Source organism: Saccoglossus kowalevskii, chromosome 7 (assembly GCF_978046115.1).
Source record: "Saccoglossus kowalevskii chromosome 7, keSacKowa6.1, whole genome shotgun sequence".
NCBI lineage: Eukaryota > Metazoa > Hemichordata > Enteropneusta > Harrimaniidae > Saccoglossus > Saccoglossus kowalevskii.
In genome coordinates, this window is record NC_140647.1 from 21327875 (window position 1) to 21347887 (window position 20013).

At 35.6% G+C, this 20013-nt stretch overlaps 2 protein-coding genes across 2 annotated transcripts; both read left to right on the forward strand.

Annotated features, from left to right (window-relative positions):
* Positions 1-179: 179 nt before the first annotated feature.
* On the forward strand, positions 180-5567 carry LOC100372090 (NADH dehydrogenase [ubiquinone] 1 alpha subcomplex subunit 10, mitochondrial-like). Its single transcript, XM_002739156.4, has 9 exons — positions 180-413; positions 1384-1642; positions 2090-2221; positions 2748-2834; positions 3186-3307; positions 3660-3794; positions 4368-4453; positions 4817-4925; positions 5231-5567. Exons 1-9 carry the CDS (start codon positions 288-290, stop codon positions 5291-5293), a joined length of 1119 nt encoding a protein of 372 aa, XP_002739202.2. The 5' UTR covers positions 180-287; the 3' UTR covers positions 5294-5567.
* Positions 5568-6887: 1320 nt separating this feature from the next.
* On the forward strand, positions 6888-19903 carry LOC102805323 (tRNA endonuclease ANKZF1-like). The gene is made up of 13 exons (XM_006822046.3): positions 6888-7434; positions 8367-8449; positions 8783-8882; positions 12210-12469; positions 12620-12735; positions 13389-13490; positions 14691-15211; positions 15402-15584; positions 16425-16824; positions 17054-17165; positions 17307-17405; positions 18611-18750; positions 19404-19903. Exons 1-13 carry the CDS (start codon positions 7182-7184, stop codon positions 19513-19515), a joined length of 2481 nt encoding a protein of 826 aa, XP_006822109.2. The 5' UTR covers positions 6888-7181; the 3' UTR covers positions 19516-19903.
* Positions 19904-20013: the final 110 nt, after the last annotated feature.

Here is a 20013-nt window from a genome sequence, read left to right on the forward strand (position 1 = left end):
TCAATCCCATGTGTATATTTGGCATTTTGGAACTTTATTGGTTTTCTTATTTTTAGGAAGTGTCTGTTATACATGTATATCAAAGAAAGTACATTTAGTGGTCTGCCCTAATGTGGTGGAGTGAAGAATACACTTCCCAACAAACTCGTATTTTTAATGTTGGATGGCTGGTGGCGCTGTGTTACTGGGTAGCCATTTTGTCGTGCGAGACGAGTGAGTTCAGAAGTTCACCCACATCCCAAAACTGGACTGTTTGCATTCGTGATTTATAGCTGTACCCTCTAAACATGGCCTTGCTCATCGGAAGATGTCGCCTTGGCGTCACGAAAAGCAGTCCCTTGGTTAGTGTTTTACGTTTCCAGAATGGAGCAGACAGTTGCAAGATGGCCGCGGCTGCAGGAGTCGGGGCACAGGTAAAGTTATGATATTAAACCGAACTCCCTGTACAGGGTGACAGATTTAAACAAAGTCGTAGTACTATTAAATGCATATTGTTTATCCAGAATTATGTCACTGTATCGTAGAAATCAGATAGATTACACATTAATGAAACTGGGGTCATGGGAATTACGATCTGCAGGGAAATTATACATGTACATGTGTACACGTACTCCAGGTAATATAACAGTTCTTCTAATACATGGAGATCCATTCGTATGTCCATACTCGATATAGCATTCAACAAAAGATTGTTAGATTATGGGTATGCAATTGGTGTGAATTGAAGTATTGAATTAGTCGCACAAATTCCAAGATGGTTACAAAACATCCATTTATAAAACTAATTGTCAAACTTTTTCAAGTGTCCACTGCATTCTGTGATGCTATTGCCATGGTTAAAAATCTGTTAGACTGACATGCGCACATGGAATGTGATCTTCATATCACATGGTATCGAAGTTGCTTACTCTTACTGAGCTGGGAGAAAAAAGAAGGTCATGAGTACATGTTGTATGAGACAATGCACTGGTGTAAACCTGGCAATAGTCATCTAGAAAATATTACAGTTAAAAGTCGCATGCTCAAAAAATCCTTCCAATACAAGTCGTAAGACATCCTAGGTTGGATGGAACAGTCTCAGACTTGTAATATTTTAAGTTACTTGTCTACTATATTAACACAGATAATCAGATTTTTTTGAATTTTGCAATATTTAACCCAGAGAAAAGTATATATAACCAAACTACATGAACATCGTACTTGTCACATAAGACACAGATCAATACCACCATGAAGCTATTATAGGTTAAATGCTTGACATATACCTTAACAAGTAAATTTTATGGTAACTTGTGCATAATGTTGAGAATGTAATATGTCATATACCAAAGTACATTGAATTTCATACATGTTGCACTGTACAATTATTTTTTCATCTTCCAGAAATTCAAGAAATTTCACACATCTTCTATCGACTTGAAGAAGTACAGCTGGCTAAATTACATTCTGGGTGAAAGAACACTGAAAAGATTCAATGACAGAAGTAAAATTATTGTCATAGATGGCAATATTGCTGCCGGAAAAACTACCCTAGGTCAAAAGTTAGCAAAAGAACTTGGCATGTATTACTTTCCTGAGGCATCTTTAGATTACTTCGACAGACAATCTGGAGATGGTAAACGCTTGGATCCAAAATTCACCGGTGAGTTGAGGTTCTTTGTTGCATGTTACCACATTCATATAGAGCATAGTGTGTTGGGTAATTTCCTACTCAAAGAAAAGTCTGTTGAGAAAAAATGCATCAATTTGTCTCCATCATCTATCCTCAGGTTCTTGAGATTAGCGCAGGACATACTCAAATTATTGCTTCAGCATGTTGAATAGGGGCTCATTGCTAGTCATTTCAAAACCTTAGTCAGTACCACTAGTGTATCATACACTACCAGGAAAAACATTCAATACAAGGCTGCAGTCAATGAGAAGCTACTTGCAAAACTGTGCCTGATTGACTACCCAATCCTAACACCTGACAATCAGCCTTTGCGTTTTTAGCACGTGTTGTTATCGATTGAGACTCAATTCCCATGCGTGCGCAGGTGTGTGTGTGTGTGTACAAATACTTTACTGGTGATCTCTTTTTTATTTGCAGGCAATGTGTCACTGGAGAGATTTTACAAAGACCCTAAAGCAGAGGACGGCCACAGTTTTCGATTACAGGTAGTGATGTACATGATAAGATACTTGACGTACTGTGATGCTATGAACCATCTTCTAACAACAGGTTAGTCACTGACTCTGTTATTAATATAGTGACAATCATTAGCTATGCATTTCATGCAATCTCTTATTATTTTTGGCACTGAGATCAGTTATTTATTGCATCGGTGTTGCTACCACATTGCTGTTTTGTTGCATTCAAGTTGTGTTTATTGGCCTGTACATTATGCCTGTACAACATTTTGACATTAAATCATACATCTACAAGTTCATTTCCCTTCAGAATAAGAGATTTTGCAAATTAATTCAAATTGATTTAATGAAAAATTGATTATCATGAATGAGCTAGTCTATTTGATCCCCACTGTGAAAATATACAATGCGACACAATTGAAAGGCAATCAATGCAACAGGGAAACAGGTTAGACAAAAGATGTAGGATTGATTGGGATTTTACTCCTACATATGTAGTTGTTTAGTTTGAGGCTATATCGGGAAGTAGACTGACATGTTTTAATAATTGAATTTGTGTGGGTATGAATTTGTGTACTACTACCACAGCAGTGACTGTATTCTTTTTTTATATTTAGGGGAAGGTGTTATTTTGGACAGATCCGTGTACAGTGATTTTGTCTTCTTGGAAGCAATCACAAATGCTGGTCTGATCAGAAAACAGTGTAAGTACAAATTACATACTGAAGCTACGGTAATCAGCTATAACCAATGAGTTTACGTCATTGGGAATGCAAAGAAGAGATGTGATGTAACGCATTGTTATTTGTGTTTCCAATATTCCATATAAGGTTTTCGCTTAGATGTCTACCTTTACAGAGCTTGAACTTACATACATGTAGTTGAGAGGACACCCATTCCCACCCTGGCCTTTATGGATATCATAGGAAAGGTTGGACATTGCGGCAATTATCTTATGATGCCTCTGTGAAGTTCAAGTCTTGCCTTTGAGCTGACACTCTTAGCCTTCACTACAGATGCCAGTAGAATTAAAAAATTTTCTTTTTCATATTTAGGTTATGACTATTATCAAGAATTGAAAGGGATTTCTTTATGGCGTGTGTTACCACCACATTTAGTGATCTACTTGGATGCTCCCCTTGATGTCGTTAAAAAGAGAATCAAGGAGAGGGGAATAGTAAGTTACGATTGTTTGTAATTGGTGCTCAGTTAACCTTTTCACCACCAGTTCCCTCTTTTCATCAGAAATTCACAAAATAATCCTGATTATAGTCTGCACTTTCAGAAGATTGGGACAAAAATAGCCAAATTTTTTGAGTAAAAAATGAAAATAGACCAAAATTAGGGTTCATTTCCAGAAATATTTAAGAATATAAGAAAAATGGTTAAATGCTTTTTGAAGCATGGTTATATTGGCAATATTATTGGTATACATGTATGTATTACAAGAGGTTACATCATGTCACATATATTCTACTAGAAAATCTACAAATGTTATTCTACAATTATTATTACAATTATTTCCATAGCCATATGAACAGACCATTGACGACAGTTATTTGGAGTCCATTGATCGTGCCTATACTAAGCAGTTCCTGCCTGAGATTGGTGAAAGCTCAGAGATTCTACACTATGACTGGACCAATTTTGGAGAGATAGAAAGGGTGAGTCGTATTTCTGTGGATAGATGAGTTTGTTTGATAATACCCATGTTGTTGCTGGGCCGTACGTAACTGACTTGTTTTTGTGTTAAACAAACAGTTATAAAGTCTGCTCTCAATGTCACCATGCTTCTATTTAGTAGTATATGGTTCTAATACTTGAAGAGCAGGGCTATTTTACACCTAGAGCCACTAATGAGATAACTACCCAAAATTTAAAAAAAATGATTTGTCTAGTTTTTAAAAATCAAATAGTAGATGACATCATTACAGGTTGAAAGCTCCAAAAAATGAAGCCAGTTCAACTACACTAATATTAACAATATTAGGAAACTTTTTCCTAGCTGACTGCTGACTCTGAATGTATCAGAGTATCTATCCACCATTTCAAACTTATACTGGTATTGAATAAAAGTTGTTATTCAACTTACTGATGGCGCCAATAAGAGAAAGTTCCTTCTATATTGGCATGTTTCCTAGGAATTTGCTAACTCACTGTACAAATCTTGTTTGTGACCGCTGTAAGTCTCTTGCTACAGGATTATCATGTTATGTTTTGTTTTTTTGCTGCCACAGGTGCTTGAAGATATTGACATGTTGAAATATGAGAAATCACCCTGGAATGATCAAGATGATGTCAGTTTGCATCACTACAGAGTATTGTAAGTAAAATAAGTTGTATGAATAAGTCTTGTAAGTCCCACATTGATCTGCCAAATTTCATAATCTTACATTTACCAGTTTCATTTATCTGTATTGTATTTATTTTCATTATTTTGATATCATATTTACTGAAATATAAATTGAATTCAAGGATTTTCAAGTGAAAAAATTATTTTTTTATTTGTAATTTTACTTGAAGTTAATTTTTCGGCTTTCATTTATCAGTCAAAACAGGGGAAATTTGAACCAAGGGAATAATCAATGTGACAGCTTAGTGGCTGTAATTGTACCAAATGAGCAATCATTGTGTTGAGCACCTTGAGTTTTCACACACGTATTGTTTCTAAATTGTTATATTGCAGTTTCAACAATAAGTTTCATGTAGTTGCCAAGACGATCATGGCAAAATATCTGCCAGAACTGACTGTCGGTGCTTTGGAGTTTGATGAAATCAGGCAAGAATATTTGGAAGTGAGTTAACAATGTTTATCTTAAATAACAATTGCTGTCGACCATATACTGACACTGTAACATCCATATATGTAAACCGTTTTTTTTTTTTTTTAATTCCTGGCAATATGTAAATCCGCATCCTGTAAGATGCGTTTCAACAGTTGGACCTACCAAGAAATAAGCCAGCATGTAATGAGTACATGCTGACAGTACAGGCACAGAGATCCAAATCTGTAAATGAGAGAGTGATATTAAGTGAAGTTCAATTACTCATTCTCTAACATACTCTGAATTCTAATGATTTGTTTATTTCTTCTTTTCAGCTTCCTGGTATGAGGTATCAAAAAGGATACAACAAGGAAGACGGCAATCTTATTTTCAAATAACAAAAATGTAACAAATACGAAACAGAGAAGTGTACAGTGTGTTTAGATTTGGATAAATTTTTAATGTACGTGTATATGTAGTGAAAACAAAAAAAATGAAAAATACAGACTGTAGGAGTGTTTGGATAGCATTGCTAGTATTTTGAACTGATTAGCAGATTCTAATTTATTATCATTTGAGTAACACTGATGTTTATCCCTGTAGCATTTGCCATTTTTTACAATTGTACCTGCATTTTTCTGGGATTTCTTGAATAGAATTTTATGAGTTTAATTATGCTTATTACTTTTGTGTTGTATATGCATATTTGATTATTTGAGTTGTCCGACAGTCTGCTAATTAAATCTGCAATCGTTTTCTGTTTTCTGGCAGTTTCGTTAAATTGTTAGTGGTGACGAAACAAGCAATTCATGCCACACCCATGTTTGCTCAAGTTCTTGAAGTAAAGATGCTTTACATGATGTTGCATAAATTGATCCATTCTATTTGCTTCATCAAGCATGTACATGTAAATGCCAGAGGAATGTGTAAGGTCAAAACAAGTCATATTTTAATGACACACTATTCAATACATGCTAATGTTGGTTTACATATATTTATTGGAGATGTGCTTGTATCGAGCAAATACAGTAAATCCTCCTGTAAAAACTTCTGTAAAACTGATATGTAGAAAAATGAGTGTGGTTAGTTTGTTTCTTGAAATTGAAATAGACAGCTTGGTTTATATCGCAATATACTTCTAACATAATATACTCTACTCTATTGCACCAACTATCAGACAATGGATTCTATAGGGTTGACCATTATACAGTTTATTATCTGATATGTTGATCAGTTCTATCAGTGAAATAAAGTTTATCTGAAATACTCAAAATGGTTTCATTTCTGCTGCAATTCTAATGGTGTTTGTGTTGTTGCCACTAAGGGAGTTAACTGGTGAAGTACTTGCAACATGCGTATGTTACTTTGTGTTTGCACAGGCATGTATTATCAAAGACTATACTCTGTGAATAGAAAGGTGCACATCTTTTTGAGGTACACACTGAAAGTATCACATGATATAAAGAAAGTTTATGTTGAAATATGTAATTACTGGAACCGGGAGTGTGGTACTTGCAGCATATTTCTTTTACCATGAAGACTTGTGATTTAAAGTTGTAAATTTTTAGTTTGGTTTACCTGAAGTAGAAGATTTTTTCTTTGATTCTTTGATTTTTGTTTTGACGCCTATTGAAATCATTGAAAAATGATTATAATACACAATTTGCATAAATTTTTTTCTTCATAAAAGTTTGTTATATTGTTAGAAAGGAATCAAAATTATCAATTACCTGAATCTAAATTCCCAGACTGTGTCCGGCACCCAGTACAGTTTATGAACTAGCACTGGACGAAACAAAGACCTTTTATTATTTACCTATGATTTCAAAGGAACAAAGTATCAGTGATGTTTAATCAAGTTGAAAAAAACCCTGGAATCGAAATTAAAGCATAGTTGACATAAAATGTGTTAAAAGTTCAATATTAGTTGAAATATTGACGCCCTCTTTAGTATCATTGTATCACCACAGGTGGCGCTCGTCATCAAAGTTCAAAGTTCGATGTACTGTCATGGCGGACGTTGTATCCATATTGTGTTCTGTCTTGCGAACCGCAATTAGAAACAGTACTGACTGTACATTGTATTGTCTATCATTCTGTTAATTAATATATGTCAAGAACCGTTTTCGTAAAGTATGCTATGTGAAAGTACTTGTGTGAGAATTCTGGGTTGGCGTTGCTGAAAGTTGTGCAATACTTTTGGATTTCGTAACAGTTATTTTTGTCTTATACATACACATTCATTGTCGACCATAACTGGAGTACAGTATAAATGGTAAAAGAACCATGTCAAACATTACAGTAGACTCGGTAGTTATCTCGGCATCTGACGATATGGACAGCACTGTACAAGCTATGCAACGACTGGACGTTCAACAGTCCTCCTTACCCAACTCTTACTTTTCATTTTTATTAAGTGAAAGTAAAGCTAAAACGTTTTTCAGAGGACTTAGTCTTGCATCGTGTCAGCCCAATGTTACATCTGCAGACTTCGAAACAGAACTGTCAGAGATGAGTGAAAATGAAGTTGGAAATGCAAGTAAGTACTCATCATTTTACTGTCAGTGCAATAAAGGGGTTTCCTTCGTTTTTGTAAATATTTATAAATTTCAATGGCAGTTGAATCCAACCAGCCAATCAACGAGAAAAGCATGCGACAACGGCATGTTATTCAATCGGCCAATAGAAACCTCTCATTTCAGTTTGAATTGTGAAATTCATAAATATTTGTAAGGATGGAAAGATTGTCTTTTTTACCTATGATTTCAAAAAATTTAAATTGATATAAAAAACAATACAATTGATGAATATACATACAATGCAACAAAAAAGTAAATACTCTGCTCTATTGAGTGTAATGTATATCCTAGTATTATACATCTGTCACCGTAACGCCATAAGTTACAGCGTGTCATAATATTGGTATTTTACGGGGTATTTCCATCCTATCATATTAGAAAATGTGAATTCCAAATATGATTACACGCATAAGCGTCTTCTAATAATAAAAACAAACATAGCTGCCACCAGGATTTGAACAGACTTCACACAAAGAAGTATGAAGCACATGATGTATCCTTGGGAAGAAAAGATGTATAATAATAAGGTCATTACGAATGTACTGTCTTAGTGCATACTTCTCAGTATCCTCGTAATAACCTCATAGTATCCCCTAGCAATGTACAGATATGAAAGCTAGTTTGCTGTAGCTGTAACCAATATATTATTACTGATATATTGGTATCAAGTATGGTCCATCCTAGTATTGTCGCCCATCGTTCATTGGCTTGCTGGGGTGAGCAAAATTCAGCTCGTTTTAAATAACACCAGAATTACAATGTGCAACAAGAAAATTATTTTGATGGTGAACCAAAATGTAGAACAGGGCATATCATGCTATATGTTATGTTTTTTTTTGCTAAACCATTTCGTGATTGATTGTACGTCATTTTGTTCTTTTTTTCTCCCCAGATAACGAAATAAAGGAACATAAAGTATCAGATAAAATGTTATGTTCAACTTGTAATATCCAGTTTCATTCACGATCAGAACAGGTTGGTAGAATGTTTCGTGTAAAGACAAATTTAATTTCAATAACTGAGACTATGTATCATTTACTGGTACATGTAATACATGTCGCTAATATTGACTTAAAAAACAAAATTGGAAAGAGCTCTGTGTCCAATCCATATTGTGCAAGGCTGCTATGCAGAATTGCATCACTATGTTTTATGATGGTAGATTCAAAATGATACGAGAAAGCACATTAGTAAAAACATAATTTCTATAAACCTTTTGTTCAAGATTAGCCAACTAGCGAACATTTCATTGAAATGTGTTTCGTCTGTCAATAGATAATATCATTATTGCCATTAATTGTTTACTAGAAAGAACATTATAAACTGGACTGGCATCGGTTCAATTTAAAACAGAAAGCCATTGGACTTGAAGCCATCTCAGAAGAAGAATTTGAAAAAGTAGCCGCAGGTATGTGTGAAAGAATTTTAACGATGAAACCCAGGTTCGTGGCATATTTTTGGACTTTTTTTTTTTTTTTGCATATTTTCAAATGTTGCAAGGGGTTGTCTTCACACTTGTAAAACAAAAAAGTTAATTTTGAACTCAGATATGTGCTAAATATTAATAAAAATGCAACGATAAACAGCTACACGTTTAATTGTTTTTCTGCGGGCTTAACGACGAAACTAATTAAAACAGATTGACAGAGGATTATGATAAGTTCTGCGCATGCTCCACTCAGTCATAACATCATCAACATGGTTGCTGCCAGTGTTAACATGTTTGTGTCACAAGTTTCTCGTAAAAAGAGAGAAAACGCATGAATGCAGAGGTACAGTTCGACATGGCTTATGACCTAATCCCATGTATTCATTACTCTTTTTGTGATGAGATTACATCATTGCCTCCCCCATGTTTATTCAGTAAACAAGTGATGCCTTTTTACAGGATGGTTTCCAAAACTTTGTTGCATTTTCCCCCAAAATATCTGCCACTGTATAATTATTTTCATCAATTGGGATGCCAAGCGAATTACTGTAAACAAAAATAATCGTTAAAATAATAGGTTTCCAGACGAGTAGAAAGACAAGAAATTACTTTTATGCAAATTTGCCGTTTTCGAGCCTTTCATTTTGGCACTTTGTCCAATACATGTACTTTAAAGTGCCTTTGAAATGGCTGCTATTTTCACGCCGAAAATTATCCATTGATACATAAATATTATTATTTTTTTATGTTTCTAATCATGAATTGTTTTTTTAAGTGAAAAAATGTGTTTTAAACTCAATCTACGGCAACTTTATTTTTCTGTATTTTAAAACGAGGCTCCTCATTAGCTTCGTATTTGCATACAGAAATTCCTCTTGTGACGTCAGAAGGGGAAGTCGCATGGCAGCTTGCATTGCCGATACACGTAAATAAGGCAAATTTCTTTTGCAGTTTTCTCGTCTTTGACTAAATTTTCACTTATGTACTTGTTCATCGAGGAGGAATGGACCATAATGAACACATAGTATCAATTTTTGTTGCATGGGGTTGAGTTAGATGCGAAATATGTTCGTTCTGGTGTAACTGGTTACCGTGATCGTCAGCGGCGCACGTTTGTACACTGTCACTGGACAAAATAGAATTTGACGTCGGAATTATCTCGTTATTTAGCAGGTTACTAGGCACGTCACTACACTGTTTTATTTCATCGATCGTCTGAGTAAAACTTTCAAAATTAAAATAAAAGAGAACATAAATTGACATTCTAAACATTAGACCATGGTGATCACTATAAAATAATTTAAAAAACGACAAATCACAGTTACTAAATAAATGACAGCCACGTGGAAATAAATTGAAATTTTGTTGAAATAGGTGAACGCCTCGGGTCACGACGAGGGCAAGTGCGTTAAAAGCGGCGTTTAATTGGATAACAAAAATAATCGAGATCGACACACATACAGATAAATTCAGAGTGGATTCGAGTTAGCATGATCCATGGCGTGATTGTCATAATTATAACATCATATTAAAACTTTATTTGGTGGAAACACATTGACCAAGCCCGGATTCTTATTTCAGAAATTATTACGCAGATCAAGCTGCAAGCATGGAGGTAAAAAAAGAACAGAGGTGTGAATTCGACATTCAACACCAATCACCAAACAATTCAGAAACTTTTAGCCTTCGAAAATGAAAACAATTAGCCGTGTGTAAGGGCTGTGTAATTTCCTGTTTGTCCGACGCTTTGTTTTCGTGTCACTGTCAAAATTATTGCTACCTTTTACTTAACAGGGACTAAATGGTCTCTATAAAATGATAATCAGGGTCGCAAAAAAGTCAACTCATTTGAAACACTTGCCGGACGTCTCTCTCTCTTCTGAAATCCGCCTCGGTGATCATGGTCCTGAATCTATTTCTTTCAAAAGTGTTGCGCCAGGTTTATGTTGTCGGCGTTTCTCTTTAAACCTAGTTGTTTTTTTCATAAAAGAGGACAGTTTTTCCAAAAAATGAATCTGAGGTTAAGTGGCTTTCGTCCACTGATGTCGCACCTTTGAATCGATTAGAAACGTGTGAATACTTACACTATGACTATACGTTTCACTGCAACTGCCCACAACACAACATCTAAAAACTCTCTCTCAAAAAAAAAAAAGAAAATAGACAAAAAAAGAAAGAAAAAAAAACGCCGACTAAAAAATGTATATCGTTAAAAAGTATACTGAATGACCAGTGTTATTACGGCTCAGGGGTATGACTTCCTCTCACATTTTGGCATTTGATGGCGCACTTTCGGCGAGAGTCGGAAATCCGGAAACAGTCGACCGTTTCAGGATAGGTGGGCGTGGCTACAACACGAGAAATATCCCAAATTTACTTGGATACGAGTAATCATTTTCAGCAAAAAAATCAATAACTGCCCATTTCAGTGGGATACAGATCTAAAATGGGAAACGTGAGCGTGGGCATTGCACAGGCACTTTAATAGACGTCTGACAGATGCCAGATCAATGGAACAGTTCAATAACTGTATGTATTGAATTATTCGATGAACTTAATAAAATGACAGAAATTTTGAGTAGAATAAAAACAAACGGTAATTTATTGATAAATTGAAAAGTTGTAACCTTTGACTCCCACCCATTTCAAGAAAACAAAGACTCACATTGTACAGTCCAGACATGGTCTAATTCCCAGTCTGCTGATCAGTTTATAACAATAGACAGGATACTGTGGAATACTTTATTTTCGCTGGATTTAATTTTCGCTGAAAAAGGCTTTTTAGGCGTTTTGCTTGGAATTTATTTTCACTGATTTTTGATGAGTTTAATGTGAAATATAGGAAAAAAAGTATATTCGCTGGATTTTATTTTCACGGAATCATCCCTTCAGCGAAAAAAGCGAAAATTAATTCCAAGCGAAAATAAAGTATTCTACAGTATCTGCAAATTCAATATGTTTTCAGTATGTCTGTTTTGAGAGAAAAAACTCAAAAAAAGCCTATTTTCAAGAGAAACACACATACCAGTACCCTTCACCAATTTGAGGAGAAAAAAACATTTTCACACAATTCACACACAGAGCTAACTAAAAATATAAAACATGTAAGTAGCCAAATAACATCTTCATTGTGAAATACAGGAAATATAAGTGCCCTCGAACCTGGGTCTCTTCCTTAAATTATCACCCTGTCTGAGCTCCCTTAAAATTTAATTGTTTTCAGTTCATATAAGGCATAATGTCCAGCCACTCTTGAATCCGTGTGAGTGATGTACATCTTTCTTTTTACCATAAATTGTTTTACAGGAGGTATATCAAGCATCTCGGGGAGTGATAGCAGTGATGAAACGGATGACGACCTTTCACCTACCTCCAAACCACATGCAGCACATACATGGTTGCCATCTCGTGCCAAATCTTCACTGGTCGGCAGTGGTACTTCAGAAAGTGAAACCGATGATGACGCCAAGCCGAGGCGAGCGGGACGAAGATATCCTAAAGTTTACTTCAAAAATGAAGATGGTCAGATCATTTCAGTTTATAGGTGTCTTCTACATGGAAAGAAGGTAACGAGTTTATTAAATTAGCTTAATTGGTTTTGTGTGTTTTGCCATATTGGTCTGTGCTGTATTTATTGAGCCATTTATATGCATTTTGGCTACAGCAGTGAGACATTCGTCCGCAAAAGTTATACAAGTTTTTGTTTCTACTTCAAGGATATCCCAGTAAGCCACTATGAGTTTGTCTATAGAGCTAATAATCTGGTACACCAACAACAATGGTGTATATTGATGGTGGCTGGCGGCCATTTTGCTGGGGCATTGTTCAATGGGTGAGTAAAAGAACAATATCTTTTACGCATACTGTATGCGTCACATGGACCCATATATAAAGACAACACGGTGTAACACCTTGTCAGCCACAGCATCAACCAAGCTCTGGCCTCATGATGACATCGTGATTTAACAACTTTGTGGCACATCTTAGGATACACCAGGGCAGATGTCAAAATCAAATTTGGGATGCAAAATTTGAAAAAACTTGTGGCTTCTACTTTTTTTTTTTGTAGCTCTGTAGCCACTCAAAATAACAGACGGAGCTGTTGATGTAGGTGATTAGATTTGAACATTTCATGAAGATATTTTGAATACTCTGATACTTGAATATTCCTGGTGAAAAATGCTATTTGACTTCTTCCTGATAGCTGCTGGTTTGATTGAATTGATACTTGGTTTATATGTACATTTTTCTTGGCTGGACTTCTATTAGATTTGTTCATTTCATGACATGAGGGGAACTAATTCACAGACATATCATATCCTATAGCTGGGGGTCGATGAATCCAAAACGTTGATACTATTAAACTTATCCTCATCAGTGATAAGATCACAGGATCGAGCGTTAGGTTGCTTGTTTACCAATTTTACGGCAAGAGTCGTGGAAAAATTACCAGTTGTAATTACTTTCAATATTTGTCCTCTGCAGGGATAGTGTAGTGATGCACAAGACATTCCATCGCTACACAGTCAGAGCCAAACGTGGTACATCACAAGGTGCAAGAGATTCACAGTCTGGAGCCTTTGCAAGGTAAATACATGCATTGCACCATGGGTAAATATATGCTTTGACCTATGCATTGTACCATGGGTAAATATATGCTTTGACCTATGCATTGCATCATGGGTAAATATATGCTTTGACCTATGCATTGTACCATGGGTAAATATATGCTTTGTTCTGTACATTGCACCATGGGTAAATACATACTTTGACATGTGCATTGCACCATGGTTAATGATCAAGAAAAAAACAGCTCATAAATGTCATAAAATTATAATTTTCTCTGAATTGTCGCAACACTTTTGAAACTGAAAATATCGCATTCTGATTGGTTAATACAATAACTTGACATCATATGACATCATTGTGTGTTTGCAACCATCGATATTGTATTAATTTTTAACTTTTTGAAACAAACCTATAAAATTATTTTTAGTTCCGCTGTCGACTTTGTCGAGCGGAGCTTATCATATGAGTGATTGTCTGTCATCATCTGTCGTTCGGCGTCCGTGTCAATGTTTTACTTTTTCGACTTCTTCTTGAAAACTACAAGCCTAAATGCTTTGATACTTGGTGTATATGTACCTTGGGTAGACCTCTCTCAGATTTGTTCATTTCATGATCATATCTTCAATTATCTAATTTTGGTGAATACTTTTGTCATTTTTGGTAAAAAGTGGTATTTTCGACTTCTTCTTAAAAACCGCAAGTCCAATTGCTTTGATATTACATAAATAGGTACTACAGGTGGACCTCTCTCAGATTTGTTCATTTTGTAATGATATCTTTAATTCTCTAATTTTGGTGAATATTTTTGTCATTTTTGGTAAAAAGTGATATTTTCGACTTCTTGTTAAAAACGACAAGTCCAATTGCTTTGATATTACATATATAGGCACTACATGTGGACCACTCTCAAATTTGTTCATTTCATGATGATATCTTCAATTCTCTAATTTTGATGAATATTTTTGTCATTTTTGGTAAAAGTGATATTTTCTTCTTGTTGAAAACCACAATCATTTATGGTGAAAAATGATATTTTTAAATTCTTGTTGAAAACAGCAAGTCCCATTGCATTGATACTATGCATATTGTTCATTTTCTAATAATATCTTCTGTTCTTTAATTGAAATGTGCATTGCTAACAGCGGAGCTATCTCAGCCGAGAGGCTGCTTGTTTTTATAAAATTATTACAAAGTTCATCAATCATGGTTGTTTTTCAGATCAGCTGGTGCTAGTCTCCGTCGATACAATGAAGCGGCATTATCACAGGATATTCATGATCTTCTTGACAGCTGGAGCGAACATCTTGCAAAGTGCGACCACATATTCCTCCGTGCCCCTAGCTTCAATAAAAGCATATTTTTTGGTGGGAAAAAAGCTCCATTTGACAAGAAAGATTGCCGAATTGTTACCATCCCGTTCTCTACAAGACGCCCGACTTTTGCTGAATTGAAACGAGTACATTCTTTGCTGTCTGTCGTTGAATGTTACGGTCAAGAGGAGGATGTTGCAGATATGTTGCCATGGTCACCAAAACCAAAAGTAAAGCCATATAGGTTATCCAAGCAGAAAGATGGAAGCAGTCAAAAGAAAGTAATGATGCCATCAGATGTTACAGATGACACAAAAGTATCCAGCTCAGAACCGGTGCAAAAAACTGGAAAAGAAAAAGTAGATGATGAGGATGTGACTGATGCTAAAGAAATTGATGATGACAGTCAAAAAATTGCAAAGAGCTCAGGTATTTTATTGATTTTCTCATGTATCCCCAAATGCACCATTGTTTTTACTGCAAAGATGTGATCCCATATTTGGAAAACGTTTTTGTAAAAATGAAATTTCAACATTCATCAATACACTTTTACACGCCTCCTGATTCGATGAAATTTAATTGGACAAATTTAGATATGCATATGATCATATCTCTGCAGATGCTGATGTATTATTAATTGACGAGGAAGAAAGTCTAGCCCTTGATATTGTACAACAGGTAGAAAGCACACTGCATCTGAAAGAGTTTGATGTCCCTAGAAGGAAAAGACAGAGGAAAAAGAAAAAGCCAATCAACCAGCAACAGGACCCAGATGAGACTGATAAAGAAAAAACAAGGAGAGGTCAGTTTCTATTATGTATTCTCTCCTTTAAGTCTTCATATGAAAATCACTGACTATTGATTTATTTACTTGACTATATTTATACAAAGTAGGCTATTCAGTGTGAATAAAACTCTTTCATAGGGCCCAGTTTTACATCCCTATTAATTGGACGCCATATTTGCACACCCTGAATGCCTTGAGTCTAGCAAGTAGGCAGTATGAGCTCTTGTCTTTACTGCTCAGTGGGCAACACCACAGTCGATCTCACAATCTCCCATACGCCCTTCTCGCAATCTCCCTGACACCTATCTAGCAATCTCCCTGGCGCCGTTCTCACAATCTCCCTGGCGCCGTTCTCACAATCTCCCCGACACCGTTCTTGCAATCTCCCCAACACCGTTCTTGCAATCTCCCCAACACTGTTCTTGCAATCTCCCGACTGCATTCTCGCAATCTCCTTGATGCCGTTCTTGCAATCTCTGACGCCATTCTCGCAACCTCCCTGACGCCCTTCTCGCAACCTCCCTGACGCCGCTCTTGTAATCCCCTCAACATCACTATCGCAATCTCACCGACGCATCATTGAAGTTTTGTGTATTTTACCCTAAGGTTATAGCATGCAACCATTAATCTGTAGATTTTTTCAAAAAGAAAAATTTTGAATCCTGTAGGGTATTGGTTTCACCCTGTGTTGGATACAGAAAATAATAGCATATGTTAGTTATTTTTCTTGTAACAAAATAATGGTCCCAAAAATGTGCAAATTATGTTTGGATATTTTCCTGAGGGAAGCATTGGGTTTTACCGAAGGTCAGTTTCTATTATTTTCCTTGATGGATAATTCTATATTTATTCTAGGTTCTAAAGTAATGGAACTGAGGAATGAGCTTTATACAGCATGTAAAATAGGAGATGAATCAATGCTGCTCTCATTGCTTGAGAACATGCATGCGTCATCGATTGCGACAGCGTCCCAAGAGAAACATGTTGGAGAACTTGACAAAGCTACTCAAAATATTGATGACGTCTCATCCACGTCATTTACAGTTGAGAATGTTTCCCAGAGCGATACAGAAATAATTGGAGGCAAATCCAGCACAAGTGAAACTACGAACTCAGAATCTGTGATGAGTAAATTGGAGATATTAAATGATACATATGCTGATGATGGCAGGACGTTGTTGCATATATCGGCAAAAGCTGGACAGAGAGCAATTGTAAGGCTGTTACTGGAAGCAGGAGCTGACCCAGCAATTAAGTAAGTATTCTTGTATTTAATTATGTAAAAAGGTTTCTGGTCAATTTCTTTTCAAAATCAATGCATTCCAGTAGAGTTGGGCAAGTGAGTTCTTCATTTTGGACAATAATTTGGCTCACTGGAATTGTAAAATCCCTCAAAACATAGACCTGACTTCCACGTGGAAATGAAGAAAACTATAAATATTTTTTTCAATTTTCTCATCGCTAATGTTTCTTTTATAACATAGAGACAAAAATAATAGATCCAGTTATGCATCATGTATCGATAAAGCAACAAGAAATGAATTCAGGAAGTTCATGGCTGATTATCCTAACAAATACAACTATTCAGTGGCACAGGTGAGATTGCCTCCTCAGTCTTTATGTGATTCCAAGGTTTCTTGAACCGTATTAAATTTTACAGCTAAACTGCTTAGCCACCTTCATCAGCATTTTGATTGGATAGTGAAAAGACATTTAAACAATCGCCATACATTTCAGATTCCTGCTCCGTTGACTTCAGAAATGGAAGAAGAAAAATCTGTCAAGTTAGCAGAAAAAAGGAAGGAAAGAAAAAAAGCCAAGCGAGAAAAACTAAAGGTAATGTCATCTTGTGTACATTCCAAAGGATTTGAAATGATACGTTGTATGAATGATAAGATAAGGGTCTACAACTAGTGTGATATGCGATGAAGATCTCATTTGAAGTCACATGAATTGGGAGGTGATTAAAAAGCTGCAAAACAAATGTACATATCTTGAGATACTGATGCCGATGAGTGAGTGTATGAGAAAAATGGTTGGTGTTTGTATCAGATTGCATTTGCTAGTGTCCTTATTTTTCACAGATCACGTACTGCATTTGTTTGGCTTTTGGGATATCCTTGCACATTTCTGCATATGCAACCTGACCTTTTCAGAAATATGTTCGATTGACAGCATGGATATCGAAGTTGTCTTACCTTTATTAGTTCCCGTTCGGACAAAGTCCGAAAACGGGGACTTGTAATTTGGGTTTCCGTTCGTGCGTCCGTCCCTCCGGAGTCATATTTCAGAATCCTTTGGACTGATTCCATTCATTCCATTGTACGTGCCTAGTACTTTATGTGGCACATATGCACATGCAGTGGGTTTAGCGATTCGATTCAAAATGGCCGACTGGCAGCCATCTTGTTTTTAAAATTTTTTTGGCCTTACTACGGTACTATATTTCATTTGTATCTGGCACATACATCATACATGTCACTTTGTTTCATCATCAGATCAAAGATGCCCGAATAATGGCTGTTTTTAATTTTGGCCATATTACTATATATCTGTCACCCATGTATCATTTTCATTGATATTTAGTTTGTCATAAATGGATACATGTACATGTCAATTCAATTTGATCAAATATGGCTGACTGGCGGCCATCTTGTTTGTTTAAAATGTGATAACTTGGACATGCTTTCACTTGTGATCTATGTTTTTCTTTGCTATGTCTTAAACCGGTGGGGTTGTCACGCAAATAAACAATCTGTTGTATATGCCACTTGGAACCCAAGTTTCAAGGACACACTCGCGACAACCCCTCCACTTTAATATGACGAGCACAATGAGAACTTTCAAAAATTGTTCAATGACTTGTATTATTTATATATTATTTTGAGTTTTGGTTTATGATTTATTGGGAATTTGAATTACTACATAACGAGAAATTTTATTTATATAGTTGCACATGTTCTGCACTCTTGATGCACTAGTCTAAGATTTGATGCTGCAGTGGCGTTATGATATGTCTATACTATACAATAACTTTACAGGAACAGAAAGCTGAGGAACAAAGGAGAGAAGAGGAGGAAAAGGAACGCCAATGGTTTGTATCATTGAGCGATAGAGAGAAGAGAGCACTTGCAGCTGAACGCAGACTGGCACACCAAAGAGAAGCGAGTACAGGTAGTAGGTATGTTGTCAATAGTCATATACATTGTAATGTTCAATTGATACTGTAATATTCTAGTATTACACAGACATATGGCCAAGGAAAGTCCTTTATATTGGTGATTGGTTGGGAATATTCAACCTCTGAAATTGTAATTGTAACACATGTTGCAGAGCTTTAACTCAGTGAGGCCTCAAAGATAATTGCCTTGATGCACGATGAGTTTCAAAATGGGTGCGAAGTTCAAGCTCTGATATTGTATTAACAGTGTCATTCATGACAAATAGATTCATATATCATTTTGTGATGAAAGAATGGACTCATATTCATATGCACTGAATTCTTCACACAATTCACTGTTAAACTGTTATCATCTTTACAATAAAATCTGCTTGTTTGTGACATTGATAAGTTTCAATCGTGGTCCAGTGCATTTTTTTGAAATACCATATTTGCCCTATCAGAAGCACATCTCTGATTGAAGCGCGCATAAAGCAAAAAAAAATACATTTTGAACAAGACGTACCTCTGTTGCTTTATTTGCTTGTGCTACTAATGGAACTAATACGGTATATCAAACCAAACCAAAGTTGAAGCGTAATGTCTTTTACATTATTTGTAAGCTCATTTTAAACGTCATGTGTCATACATTTCATTGTATTTGTCTATTTCAGGCGTTGTTGGATGTGCGGTGAAAGTCTAACTGATAAAGTACCATTTGAGTATATGGATTTCAAGTTCTGCACGATGAGATGCTTAAAACAACATAAACAACCAAGGAGCTGATATTTATAAAATACCTATAGAATGTTGTTATAGAAAGATATATGTATATTGTAAACTTATTGAGTAATAAAATTAATCGATATTATTTAATGATAATTGTTTACCTTGTTGCAGGTGTTGTATAGCCTGACAAGACATTGAGACTCCTTGAAGTGTGAGTTTAGTCAGGTGTAAGTCGTAATAAAAATCTGCACTCGAGGGGAAGAAATAATTTTGCCTCTATCTGCTGAGCAGTGTGATTTATTAAGAGTTATGGTTCGTCCAAGTATTTCTACTCATGAAAAGTTCATACTGAAGTTGTCCTTCAAGGTTTATATGTATTTGGATTCTACTCTGAGAACTGCAGCTATAATATGTAGCAAAATAAACGTGGAAAGATAAATCAAAATTCAAAGTTTGGGTTATGTGCTGAATCAGTTTTAAAATGTTGGGGAGCTTGACAAATTGCATAATAATAAAATAGTCGTTAGTAATAAGATACATCAGACACAAATTACA

Excerpts from the sequence above, each read along its gene's own strand:
- LOC102805323 (XM_006822046.3), top strand. The coding sequence starts at position 7,182 with ATGTCAAACATTACAGTAGACTCGGTAGTTATCTCGGCATCTGACGAT. Across the intron at positions 7,435-8,366 it reads AAATGAAGTTGGAAATGCAA|ATAACGAAATAAAGGAACAT; the intron begins GTAAGTACTCAT and ends TTTTCTCCCCAG. Across the intron at positions 18,751-19,403 it reads GAAGCGAGTACAGGTAGTAG|GCGTTGTTGGATGTGCGGTG; the intron begins GTATGTTGTCAA and ends TGTCTATTTCAG.
- LOC100372090 (XM_002739156.4), top strand. The coding sequence starts at position 288 with ATGGCCTTGCTCATCGGAAGATGTCGCCTTGGCGTCACGAAAAGCAGT. Across the intron at positions 414-1,383 it reads CTGCAGGAGTCGGGGCACAG|AAATTCAAGAAATTTCACAC; the intron begins GTAAAGTTATGA and ends TTCATCTTCCAG. Across the intron at positions 3,795-4,367 it reads ATTTTGGAGAGATAGAAAGG|GTGCTTGAAGATATTGACAT; the intron begins GTGAGTCGTATT and ends TTGCTGCCACAG.